The sequence below is a fragment of the Haliaeetus albicilla genome, chromosome 11, assembly GCF_947461875.1.
Source record: "Haliaeetus albicilla chromosome 11, bHalAlb1.1, whole genome shotgun sequence".
Lineage (NCBI taxonomy): Eukaryota > Metazoa > Chordata > Aves > Accipitriformes > Accipitridae > Haliaeetus > Haliaeetus albicilla.
The window spans coordinates 16,003,538-16,016,751 of NC_091493.1; the positions used below are offsets into that span (position 1 = coordinate 16,003,538).

General features: G+C 37.5%; 1 protein-coding gene across 1 annotated transcript in view; it reads right to left on the reverse strand.

The window, feature by feature from the left end:
• Positions 1 to 13,214, reverse strand: part of LRMDA (leucine rich melanocyte differentiation associated) — a 694,168-nt gene that overhangs the window by 302,198 nt on the left and 378,756 nt on the right. Inside the window, exon 3 of the mRNA XM_069796267.1 lies at positions 6,851 to 6,982. Within this exon, the coding sequence (XP_069652368.1) occupies positions 6,851 to 6,982 (132 nt within the window). The remainder of the gene's footprint in view (positions 1 to 6,850; positions 6,983 to 13,214) is intronic.

Here is a 13,214-nt window from a genome sequence, read left to right on the forward strand (position 1 = left end):
CTCAGCAATTATACAACAATGGTCCTCTCCAAAAACACAACGTGGCCTCCATGAATAATTAACATACTAGACATACTTTAAAATTTCATCCTCATCAGAAGACTATACTGACTTCTTACACTATTTCTAGTATTAAATTAGGGAAACATTTACAAGAACTGGGTACCTCTCAGTCAGATAAACTTTTTTAAGCCTCTTCATTATGTTACACTTATGTATACCACACAGGCATATTTACAGTAGACTGTTCACAGCATACATACACAGAAGCATACATAACCATGTACCTGTATCTTCTGTTCAGAAAAACAAATGCTACCAGCAGCACTGAGACATTAGCAACAGAATTACTTGGAAAATATAGTACTATGGTGAGTCGAGGTAAGCTGCAGAGCAATGTAATTTTTTGCAAGTTTTATGCAACAAAAAATATCCCACAAATAAGTATGTTCCGACTTGTCTATTTTCACTCACTATATGGTACCCAATACCATAGTTTTGGAGGTTCTCCTGAAGGCAAAAGCAACAAGCAAAAGCACAAAGCAAATTATGCATCTCCCTTCTCTGGCTAAGAATTAATGGTCTATGCAAGTTCATAACATTTTTTGTTTGTTTTGTAGAAAATCGTGAAGCCTGGATTAAAATTCTAGTGCTAGTCAGGACTACGGCCCCTTACAAACCCTTCAAAGATTAGTTCCACAGTATTCAAGACTACTACCAAGGAAGAATTGGTGTGATTCAAAGTTAAATTGTCCCCAGGGAACATTACATTTGAACAAGGTCAAAGTTGTAAACTCTGAGTGGATAGTATAATGCCACTTCACTTAGTCACTTTTAGGAGAACTTTACAAGCAGGGACAGCCATTTTGATGCTAAGCTGTGTCTTGTGACAGCCAGCACAGTAAAAAGACCATTCTGCTATACTAGATGATGTCTCACATGTTCCACTATTCCAGACTGTTGTGGTTTAATGTGGTTTAATACTGAAACCAGGACACAGACCTCTATTGTCAAGAGTCTTTTTAACTGTGTCCTTCCACTAGTCCCTCCAGCAGATTTCCAGGGCACAGACTACATGAATCCTTTACAGAGCATAATTTAAGGGTCCAGCTCCTTTAAATACTGAGGACTGATGCTGGTCATCCCCAAACTCCATACTGTTTCCTCTCTTACCAGTATTCTTGGTATAACCATATTTATGGTTGTTCTTCAGGGACAGCTGGTCAAACCCATGCAGAAAGACAACTTTGCTAACAGTTTCGAAATGAAATTATTCTATATAACTCTATACAAATGCTATGCTAACATATAACTGTCCAAATAAACTAGCCTACACATATTTCCTATCTCACGACTCAATTATAGTTTGCATATAGTTTGAAGTATGCAAGAGAATCTGGGTTTTCTTTCTGTAACCTTTTTCTCTGCCAGCAGTTCTTTTTACTAGTCACACACTCAAATATATTGATTTTATAAGTAACCACTCTTGTACTCTCTCTCTCAGTGCTTTCCAAGATGCTCCACCATTTTCATTCAAAAAGTTTGTACTTAGTCTTTTCAAATCTTTAGCCATCCCACTGCCCCAAAAGAGTTGCAGGAGACCTTTTCATGTTAATGACCTCCTGTGATTACAGCTTTTGGAAGTTCTTGGAAGCAAAGAGACAAACTAAAGAGCAATCAGCTTTACATTCAAAATATTTTTTAAATACCTACATAGAGAATATCAGAAATATCACGCAGAATTCCAGACTGCCATGTAGAAAGACCCAAAACTGTCATTCAAAAGTCTTCTGCCAACTAACCATCTGTCATGCAGGTGCTGCAATCAACCTAACATTAAAACAGCTGGATAGCACTTCTACCAGAGTCATAAATGAGCAAGGTACCTGTATTTATTCCCATTTTAAACATTTGCTTCAATTAAATTTATCACAAACACGAAGTAGCAATCACAAGCTCTTCCACAGGCAAATAGCCTTAAAGCAGAAGTTACCAATTCTCCTCTGAATGCAGTGTGAAAAGATCTTTGCCACCTGAACGCTTTTCCATTAGAATGTACCAGGTCTTCAAGGTTGGATAACCACAGAAATAGCTTGCAATATGCAAGTATACATCTCCCCCTTCTCTATGTGCAATAGGATGTCACGCATAGTCGTTTGTATGCCACGTTCTGTCCTGAACCCTATCTGGTAGGGAGATAGGGCTTTGAGATAAGGCCTTGTTTACTGACTTTAAAACCACTTTGCTCAAGAAAGAAAAGTTGCAGCACAGGTGGTAATTAACTAAGACCGTACACCTCATGGAGAGCTTCCTGCATACTGAATACTTGGAAAAAAAAATAATCCCATTGTGCCTACTGGAGCAGCATTAGTTTTCTCTGCGTAGCTGGAGTTGCCAGTGCTTTTAAGGGTATTTCAAAAAGTCCATGGTTCTAAGGCTGTAGATTTGAAGACCAGGTTTCAATGTTGTTAGGTATACAAACATGAGAAAAAGAAGAAATGTTTCTATTCCTGCAATCAAATTATGTTTCTGGTTCCCTAGACAGGTCCATCCTGAAACCATATGTCTTTTCTTTCAAAGTTTGTTTTTTGTTTGGATTTTTTTTTAAAACACTATTCTGCCCAAGCGTTGCTCAAGGTTCCCAAGGCAACACGAAGACAATTAAGAATAAAGCAGCAGCTCGCCATTTTTTTTTAAGTTGAACTGGTCCAAGCACTGCTGTAGAACAGAATAAGGAATCACCTGGACTGAAGACTATCTCCCTCTTCCAAAGGTATTTTACTTAACAGACATATCATCTGTAGATGATTTACTTAATTTTTACTTCAGGTACACTTTATTCTAGAAGAAAGATTTTTGTCTCATTGGGTATTGCGGTTCTCTAACAAGCCACACACAGATTTAGCCAAATCTGCCATTGTGGAGTGGAGAGCTCACAAGTATATGCGGGAAGACTGCTGTACCATTTCAGCTTAGATCTTTGCTTAGTGGAGTTAAGGATCTGTGCATAATAGGAGACGATTTATACCTTTAACATATTCACTCAATCTAAACATCATGTCCTCAGCACTTAACATAATGAGATTCTGGTCAGACTTGGACTTCTGTTTTCAAGCACTTCAGAACAATGTAGGAACAAGCACAAAGGCAAAATACATTACCATGTACAGTTTGGGGGTTAAACAAATCCATAACTGTTAGGAATTATGATGAGACCTCTGTGAAGACAGATTATACCAGAAGTACTTATTTGTACATTCTTCAGTTGAGGTACTCGATATATGCTGTTTTCAAAGACTCAAGAACATATAATCCTTAGATGTGAAGCACACTGAAAACTGCCTTTGCCATAAGTAATGCAATACCATTATGGGCATTCTGCCCAGCTCTAGATTTCCCACTCTATGGCATGAAATATTTTGGTTTTCCTCTAAACCATTCAAAACCTAGACCTAGATTCAATGTCTCCATTCTACATCTACATTCAACACCTTTATTCTAAATTAATTTTGGTATCGCTTCTTCAGAAGTGTATAGAATGTATGTTAAATGGATGACTAGCTCACAGGACTATGTAAAGAAATAAGGCTTTTACTTCAGAGAATCAGCAATCTGGTTCGTTATCAGACTTGTCTATTATGAAGTGAGGCAGAGAACACCATCTAATTTTCAGCATACAGGTATATATATTTGACAAACTATCACAGCTGCCCTTTTGAGTAGTTTTAACAAGTACAAAAAAGACTGAAATGTAAAGGAAATGGAAATGTCTATACTATATAGTTGCACTGTGACACCAGCCATGATCGGCACAGTGAAAACCCATGAAACCTCACACTGCTATAACACACACAGAGGAATAAATCTATTTAGAAGTTTCCTGACTGTTTCTTAGTATCTAGTGAACACACTTAAAAGGAGAAATGAGGCTTCCCATTACAAGCATAGGTGATTGCAGTCATGAGTCCTCCTCCAAAATCAACTTCCTACCTACCACTCATCCATCTTAGTCTGTATTGCTTTCTGCCATCCATTGTGTCTGATAGTGAAACTAAGATATGTTTCCTAAAGTAAATCAGACTTTTGTAAAAACATATTATACACATAAAAAAAGCATATTAGACATGTAGTCCAATACTGCGCAATGTTGATAACTATCCTTTATGTATTTCAGCTATATAGACTGTATTTTAATACATTTTTAACAGATTACACATTACAGAAAGGTTGAGGTATAACACTAGGAGACTGTTTTTAAAATAGTAATATTTAAATTTGCTTCTTCCATTTCTAGTAGGAAAACTGATGGTAGCCTAACTGTAACTGAGATATGCAACCACTATTTGAAGAAAAAAATATTAGCTGATTCTTCTAAGTATTTACCTGATTTAGAGATAAGATTTCACATCTGTACAGTGTATCCAGACATTATGTTAGGAGGGGCCAAATGTTATTTACATATACAACACTACACAATAAGTGAACCATGTAAAAGGAGTAGAAAGCTTTTATCAGAACTATCAAAACAGGATCTGGATCAAAATGAAGCCAAAATAAAAGGAGAGAAATAGCAAAGAGTACAGTAATACAAAAAGATACCCAGGAAAGCTCACATAGGAGTTTTAAAGTTTACATGTTATTCCAGTTTTCACAGGGGTCAGTTTGGCTTTTTGTTTGTTTTCACCTCTCTCTTTCTCTCCATATGTATCTATTTATGCACACATGGTAATATTCCACCATTGAAGTTCTGTTTCAAATCAGTATTCTTTGCTCACTTGTATCCTTTCTGTAGTCCTACTGTCATATACTAAAGAATCTTTCCTGTAATGTATTTCATTATTCTATTAAATGTACATTCTTATTTGAACGTTTTTCAAAGAATTCTATAGAGAAATCACTCATTAAAAGAAGTGATTCAAGTTCAAAAGAGACCTTTTTCAAATATGGTATCAACATAGAAGGGAGAAATACGGAAAGTCTCTGTGCTTCTGAAGACTGCGGTGTCTTCCCTACAAGAAATAACTACTCCCTAGGGCTCAAAAATGTTAATGATGGACAGTGGTTATTTTTCCTTCTCTGGGCAGTTTGTATACATTAGGTGTTTTACAAACACTTCTGCAACTCCTCTACTAAATTACTGGCAACACACTACAATATTGTCAAAGCTCTAACTTCATAGTTTTAAGATTGATTAAAAAAATCCCAGGATAAATCAAATCCTTCTCATCATGTTATCACTAACTTTGAGAGCTTAGTCACTTGACAACAGTATTTTAAGTAAGTCTGTGAGACCAGCAGAAACTCTTTAAAGAATACTACTGACAGGATACTTTTTTCCCCATCTGATTTTATTCCCCGAGCTCTTATGCAATACACCTGCCCTCCTTTTGGGAAGTGCAAAGTTCCTCCTTGACACCCCCAGAAAGGACAAATATACTCACATGCTTTTGGGTCTTACAGCCAAATTTACATTTCATGCCTTGTAGAAGGAGATATGCTGCACCAGACATACCACCACCCATAGCATCAGCAAAAATATTCTTGTACATTCTTCATCAAAGCATGCCCAGTTCAGATTTTACCATGGCAGCAAACAATAAAAACAGTTACTCATATCCAACCCACAGAATCTTGGCATTTAACCAGAAATCTAGCCAAATACCTAGTACAGTAATGATCGTTACTGCTCAAGAGACACTCTTGGCAAATTTCCAGGGCCCCAAGAATAAAAGTTGCTCTGCTGATTTTTATTTATTTGTAGAGTCAAAAATAAGTGCAGAAATCATAGAATCTGCAGTTATTTTTATTCTCCTCAGTAGAAGAATTTTGCTTTAGTAGGAGGTAAATTGCTCTCTGTTTACATTGTCTGTAATAAAAGCCTGCAGTTGAGCAGCCTTGTCCTCACGCTGCAATTACAAGGAAAGGGCTTTCACAGTCCGTGCTCTAGGACTCTGCAGGCCTCAGTTGGCCTTTCGGCCACAATTTGATCACCCTTCACTTTTGTAAAACCATATATTATGCATCTTCAAATCTCCAGAAATGTCACAGTATAGGAAAATTATTTAATAATCAAGTCCATGCCCAGCCCTTGCAGATAATTAGTTTTTGCAGACCATTATCTATAAGCCTACAGACTAGGGGCTCTGATTCAGCAGAGTACTTAGGCAAATGCTGAAATATTTATTCTGAATAAACTTAAGCAGGCACTAACTTCAGGCATATGTAGAAGTGACTTATTGGCTATGAATGGACTTAACCACCCATATAAATACTTTAATGTATTAAGACCTTGATTTGGACAGCATTTTATATGACTTTATGCAGAGTTGGAACACCGAGAATACAGTGACTTGCTTTTACAGTGCGGTTGCACAGCAGCTACCAAATTATGCATATTACCAACTTCATTAACATAGAGAAAAGTATTACATTTCTTGGGTTTTTTTTAATTAATTTTTTTATTTTACTTTAATGTTTTAAGAGCTATTTAAAGTGTAAAAACTTAATAGCGTTTCACTGCACTCTCTATTCCACTAGAGGTCAGCCTGCAACAGAACCGCAAGCAAACACAAGAACACTGCACAGTGGTAGCACTGACATTATTTTCTTTCTCTATTTTATCTATTAGAAAGATTTCTTCAGAGCCATAACTTAGATCTCTCACTAAAATGGAGCAACAGGAAGATATAATGGCGCATTTCATTTATGAATGACCTATAATAAATTACTATGAAGTATTCCAGGTGCCAAAAGAGAGAATGCTTTGTCTGCACATGAACTATATTTCACATACTTTAATTTGGCTGACACATAAAACTCATTTGACATTTTGCAGGTATTTCTTTGAAAGGATATTTGGTTCTTGTTGAGCATTAGGGTATGGAGGTGGGGTAACCTGGGTAACAGAAGGTCATTTCCGAGTAGATTGTTGTCCAGGATCAGCTCTTCCAAGTAACTGAATGTTTTCAGTCCTTCTACTGACCTGCAAACGACAAAGGCAACAGGAAAAATGATACTGCACTAAATCAGGGAGGCCATTATGAGCTGAAATAAATATTTTAACCTTCCCTTTCAGGAGTGGGAATAGTTTTGGTTTGGGCCTGTCAGAAGAGTGAATGACAAGCATTAGTGGCAAGGGGAGTGCTGGCACTGCAACACATCCTTCACATGCTGGCAGGATGAAGGATGGGGGTCACTTAGTGAGTAGCCAGGATCCAAAACAAAAGGCTTCAGATATGGGGCCTGCAGGATGAATTTGTCAATGTCTTGTGCCTTCAGGCACCCAGCCTCGCCTGACCCTAACCTCCATTCCCAAGATAAATAACTCTGTCACAGTTCACCTTCATTCCCTGGACACAAATTTAAGTTGTCATCCATCATTTCTGCCAAGAAATATCATACCCTGCTAACAATAATAAATACAACTTCAAGTATCATTTCTTAGCAGTTACCTTACATGCAATAATAGGAAATGGAGAAAGGATTTTTTTTTTCTTTTTATTAACCACTTAATTTGCTTCTTGAGTCCCTGCAAACAAAATAAAATGCTCTCTACAAAATAAAACACAGAATTACTCCAGACAGAAAAGGCATTTGCTTTCTTTTCTGAACTTACTGTCCCACTGTCAAGCCACAGGTCAGACTGCAGACAGCAGCTTTAAAAGGAGCATTTCACAACATGGAAGTGCTGATGATGGCTTATAAATAAACAAGATTCTGAAGGTGTTCATTCCTCTGATAGCAAAGTACAGGGAAAAAAACTAAAAAGAACACTTTGATACCTTGTTAAGGCATCTATTCAAAACTTGATTCTCAACGCTTGCACATTCCAACAGGAAAAAAACCCCACACATTAATCAACTAAGACACATGGTATATGGAGCATACGCACAGACACGCATTCACAGCTCATACACCTACCAGACACCTAAAGATATGCTGAGATTGCATGACTTGACAGCTGATCTACTATGCCTACCAGTGGGAAGATCATCACTGTATCTCCTGGCTGTTTTATAAAATGTGATGAATAAGGGAGATGCAGTCTATACTATTTATTCAGTTTTCAATGACATTTATACTGAAGGGATTTCCTCACCCTCTCCCCAGTTTTTGGCAAAGATCAAAATACAGCCAAGGTCCCTGTTAGAGAGTTCTACAGGCACTACTACTAGAGGAGAGTACAAATATTATTAGAAAGTATACGGGTTTCAAAATAGACAATTAACATTCATCTGTCCAACAAAAACAGGATAACCACTTTGGTAGATACAACTTACTGACCACTTATAAATCACAGTTAGAGGGTTCAAACAACCAAAAGAAATCAAGTCCATGACCCTTACACTGGGTACTGTACACTAAACTATGAATATTCAAGTAACATTTGCACAGCACTGAAACAGTGTATTTCAGTCCACGGACTCCAGAGCCCTCAAAGTCTGTTGACTTGGCATTCTTAAAGGGAGGTACAACTAATGCCGTTTTGATGCTGGGCAGCCAGACCTGAAGAAAATTTGCCATGCCTACACCCTATGGCATGTGTATATTGTTACAATGCATTGAGACTACAATTTCTGAAGCTGGAAGAACAAAAGCCTCTATTATAAACATTATACAGTAACAGTTGCACTTTTTGCACTTGCCTTTAACAAGCTGTTTCAGAAAAACTTGATTCAGCCTACAGAAACTGTACGCCGTTAAGGGCTGTGCTAGCATGCTGTATTAAGCTACCTATTTCAGCAGAGGGTCGCAACAGACTTGGTTTTCCCAAAGTCAAGATCAGAAGAGAGATCAGCAAACATTTCAGACAGTGCTTTCCCCCAAGTACCTTTAAAAGGCAAAATAACCCAGAGGAAGTAGCAGTGAGTTTATCAAGCTGCTATGAGTTTTCATTTCAGTTTATTTGACAAACCTAGTTTAGCAAATTCCCCTTAAATACTCTTTATTATATAAATAGTGGATTATTTCCAAACCTCACATTTCAATGTAAGACTTTGACTTGCCAAAGGAGTTCAGAGAAGGCCACCTCCTTGTCAACACCACAGAGCCTTATGGGATGTTAATAGGTCCTTTGTGAAAAAAACATTGCTTGGGCTCTGGTCAGTGTCAGCATCAAAATACACATTGTTCCTGAGTTATGTTATGCAAATATAATACTCTTATCATGAGAATCAGCAAATGGTTGGCAACTGGCAAGGAGAAGAAAGCACACATCCAACACTGCTGCAGGGGAGGCATAAAACAAAATGACAAGCCATGAAGTGGGACAAAAGGCCTTGAAACACTAGAGGGAGTTGCCTATTGAAACAGCCTTTCTTTCACAAGCCTGGGCTGAACACAAGGGTACTAGCTTCACAGATAGGCAGAGAAAATTGTGCGTAAATCTCCTTACACCTGTCTGGTTTTGATAATTTTTGCCATGTAATGTTATTAGCTGCTCAGTTAAAAAGAAGCCGTGTTACACAGGGGGTTACTTATTAATTGTTGTTTTCCTGTCATCAGAGCAGTGTGCACTTGGTGATTTAATCACCTAAATTCAGAGTCCAGGGAGATGGCAGGGGTTGCCACAGTACAGAGAGAGGGTTTAGTCATTAACATAAATCTACAGCCATATGTTATTTTGCTATTCACAGAATTCTTATTTTTTCATCTTAAACAGAAGAAAAAAAATGGCACCAAACCAGAACTGGTCAGACAGTTGGTAAAGAAACAAAAAGGAAAAAATGTGTTTGCTGTCACTCAGTGGTACTAGCTGCTAAATTCAAGGCAACAATCTTTACCATCACAATGTATAAGGAAATACTGCCCAGCAGTTGTACTCCACAATTTAAAAGTTTCAAGTACAATCCACACAATAGATTTTATGGTGCAAACTTAAGTAAGTCCCATAACTTCTATGTGCCTCAATTTCCCATCTGCAGATGGGGGATAAGAAAGGATTGCAATCATGAATTAGTATATAGAAAGCATTTTTCAGAACCTGAGGTAGAAATCATTACAAAATACTGGCTTTTTTATTTTTAATGAGGGTGAGATAGTTATATTAATATACTCCAAGTATTTCCTTATGAGCCCATTACAAAAGAGGAGAGGAGTGTGTATATATACACAGCATAGCAAGAAGCACACAAACACCCTAAGAGACAAGTATAAAAAGCGGGAAATCCCCCAAGAAAGAGAACCAGTCTAAAATTAAATCTGCACTGTTTTGTCATAGTTCACAGCAGAAAAAAACATCTCCGGATATTGGTATGTTAAAACAAACACACAATCTTACCATCACAATACAACCAGCACTGAAGGGGCAGTGGCAAGTAGTTGTTTTCCCTAGTTTCAAAAGGCTAATAAACATCATTCAGGTGTATTGCAGGTTGCTTTTCCCTGCTCTAATGACATGAAAGCTGCCCATTATCTCACCCACAGGTACCACCTCAATTACCTCATTGCAGGGCCCACACTCTGCTCCCAGAGGTGAGCAAGTGTTGCCAAGAGATTTCCATTGCAATTTCCAGAGTCACATCAAACCGACAAAACATCACAACGTATTCAGCGCCGCCTCATTCAAACAGAAAAAACTTTAAGTTTCCACTGTAATTAACCCTATCCTCGTTAAGATAATTATGATCAAGCTCCCTGTCACAGCTAATATCACAGCATCATTGCCTATGGCTCACGCTTTGCCCTCATTAGCTTACAAAAACACTGCCCTAAACAGGAAACTGACTCCCTCTGCAAAACGACTTAAGATGTTCTGTAAGCAGACAGTAAATAATCCTTTAGAATGTAATGGTTTCAGAAATGTCATTTTATCCAACTCCTTTGCCTAATCAGTATGATTTCTTCCAGCTTTCTCTTCCATAATGCATTCATGGTTTGTAACAAAGTTTTAATCATAAAGGAATGTCATGGCAGAGGGTTTTTTTCTCTCTGTCTATGCATGGCAATTGTCAACTACACTATTTCATATGGTCTCTCTGGCCTGATGGGGATTTGGTTACAATGAAAGTAAAGAGCAGCTCTTTATTTTGGTAGTATTTGACAATGAAAACACGAGATTTTATAAATGAAAAAAAGCAGAAGCCTCTCAAGTAATGGACAAACCTTGGTACTCTGCAGTTGTCCTTGTCCACAAGAACAAGCTGTTCAGAAGTATATGCTGAAAAAGAAGTGTTCCTCACATTTTACTCCACCCCTCCATTAATAAGACAGCTGCCTCATATCTAATGACTTTTTCCTCCTGTTTAACAGGAAAAGAGAGAGCAGTTAACAATATGTAAATGAGAGAGTTTGGCGTTAGCCTTGAAATTGATTTGCACTCTGTTGACAAGAGATAGCCATTACCAGAAGTTAAAGACAGAGCTGTTAGAAAACAAGAGCTTTTTAAAATACCTTTTTTCTTGCCTTTTATGTTTCAACAGATTACAGGAGAGCAGAATCAACATGAGAACCCTAGTACTAGATAATTTCAGTATTTAAAGAACAGAAATGTAATTTCTATTTCTCTAGCACCTGCCAGCCAAGGAGCACAAAGCTTTTTTTTTTTTTTAAACTTTAATGAATTACTCCTCAAAAACCTGCTGAGCTTAAAATTCCATTTTGTGGTAAAGCAGAGAGAGGTTAAGTGACTAACGAAAGGTGACCTCCAGCAATTTTCTAAGAGACAAGAAATAAAACCCAGAGCTCCTGACTTCTAGTCTTTTGACTTAACCTCACCAAAACAAAACAAAGAGCAGTAAATAAATGCTATATATAAAAACATAAGACAGACACATGTGTAAATTCAGATTTTACGTAATTCCTTGGGAACACGAAACATCATTTCAGGTTTACTTGCTTTGATTCCTGTTCAATTTTAAATTCCATTTAGTCTGAAATATAGCATACAAATAAGGGGGAAACCCAAGCCATTTCCAAATCTGTTCTGATGGTGGAAGGGGTTCGGTGAATCTTCTGTGCAAACTCCCTCAGGCTGAGGCCTCTGTCAGAATTCTACTCTCAAACCTGCTTTGGGGGGTTCACTCACCTGCGAGTACAGAAAAATAAATAATCCATTTTAAAGAAAATAGAGTGCCTAGAATTCAGTTCAAATTCCAGGAAAAAAACCCATGCTCTCACTATTATAACCACAAAACCACTGCAAATCAAAGGTTTATGTATCTCCTGCACACAGAGATAGTAACAGAAGATAAACTGCAGCAGACAAGTAAAGCCTCGAAAAATGACCTCTACACCATTCAAGCATAATAGCTTTTCTTTTCTGAGTCCTACTCAGTGTTTATACCCAATTTTTTGCATGATAATACATCAAAAAGAAAACAGAATGGAGGATGTAATGGACAATTCTGACACAACTTCTGGACCAAAGCAGAACAAAATAAAAAAAAGCGCCCCAGTGAAAGTAAAGAACCTCCAAAATTTCTAGTGTGGGCCAGGCCCCAAGTTAGACCAGACAAGTCATAAAACAGGAATCACAAAATTCTGTTCAATGGAGAACAAGCCTACCAATGTTTCCAAAACATGAATTTTTTTGTTTTGTCTAGTATCAGAGGGAATGTTAGTATTTTGCAGGCTCTCTAGAGGTAGCATTTTGCATCACTTCCAGTCAATCTGTTTCCAGCTTTCTGTTGCTAGACAGAAAATACCTGGAAGCAGCTCTTTGAGTAAAACTTAAGGCAAGCTTGAGAATATGGTCAGCAAAAGAGAAAATGGAAAGAAATGAATGAGCAGAATCATTAAATACCTGGGAAGAAAATATTTCCATGAGAAGAGATTAACCCTGTTTTATGAACTGGATCTACAATTAGTTTCTAAGTCTTTTCATATAAATGTCATACTTAACTTTCAAACATACAATAAAATGAGTATCTGTCCCTCATTTTTCCCCTTTTCTTACACACTGAAAGCATACAAGACTACATGGGACACCTTATTACCAGAAAAGATTGGAATGAAAACATCTTGCAAAACAGTCATAAACTAGAGCTATGCAAGCACATTAAAATGGTGGGGATTCATGAAAACCCAGAATATTCATCTGTTTTTAATAGTCTTGTTCTGAGTCTTACACAGCAAATTCCACTGCTTAAGAAAAAAGTGCCCAAACTACTCAACCCCTACAAGCCATCACCCATCCCCAAACCTCAAAGAAAACACAAACAAAAGTAGAGTCAATAAATAGATGGACAAAAAGAGATAAGAGGCCTTCTGAAATC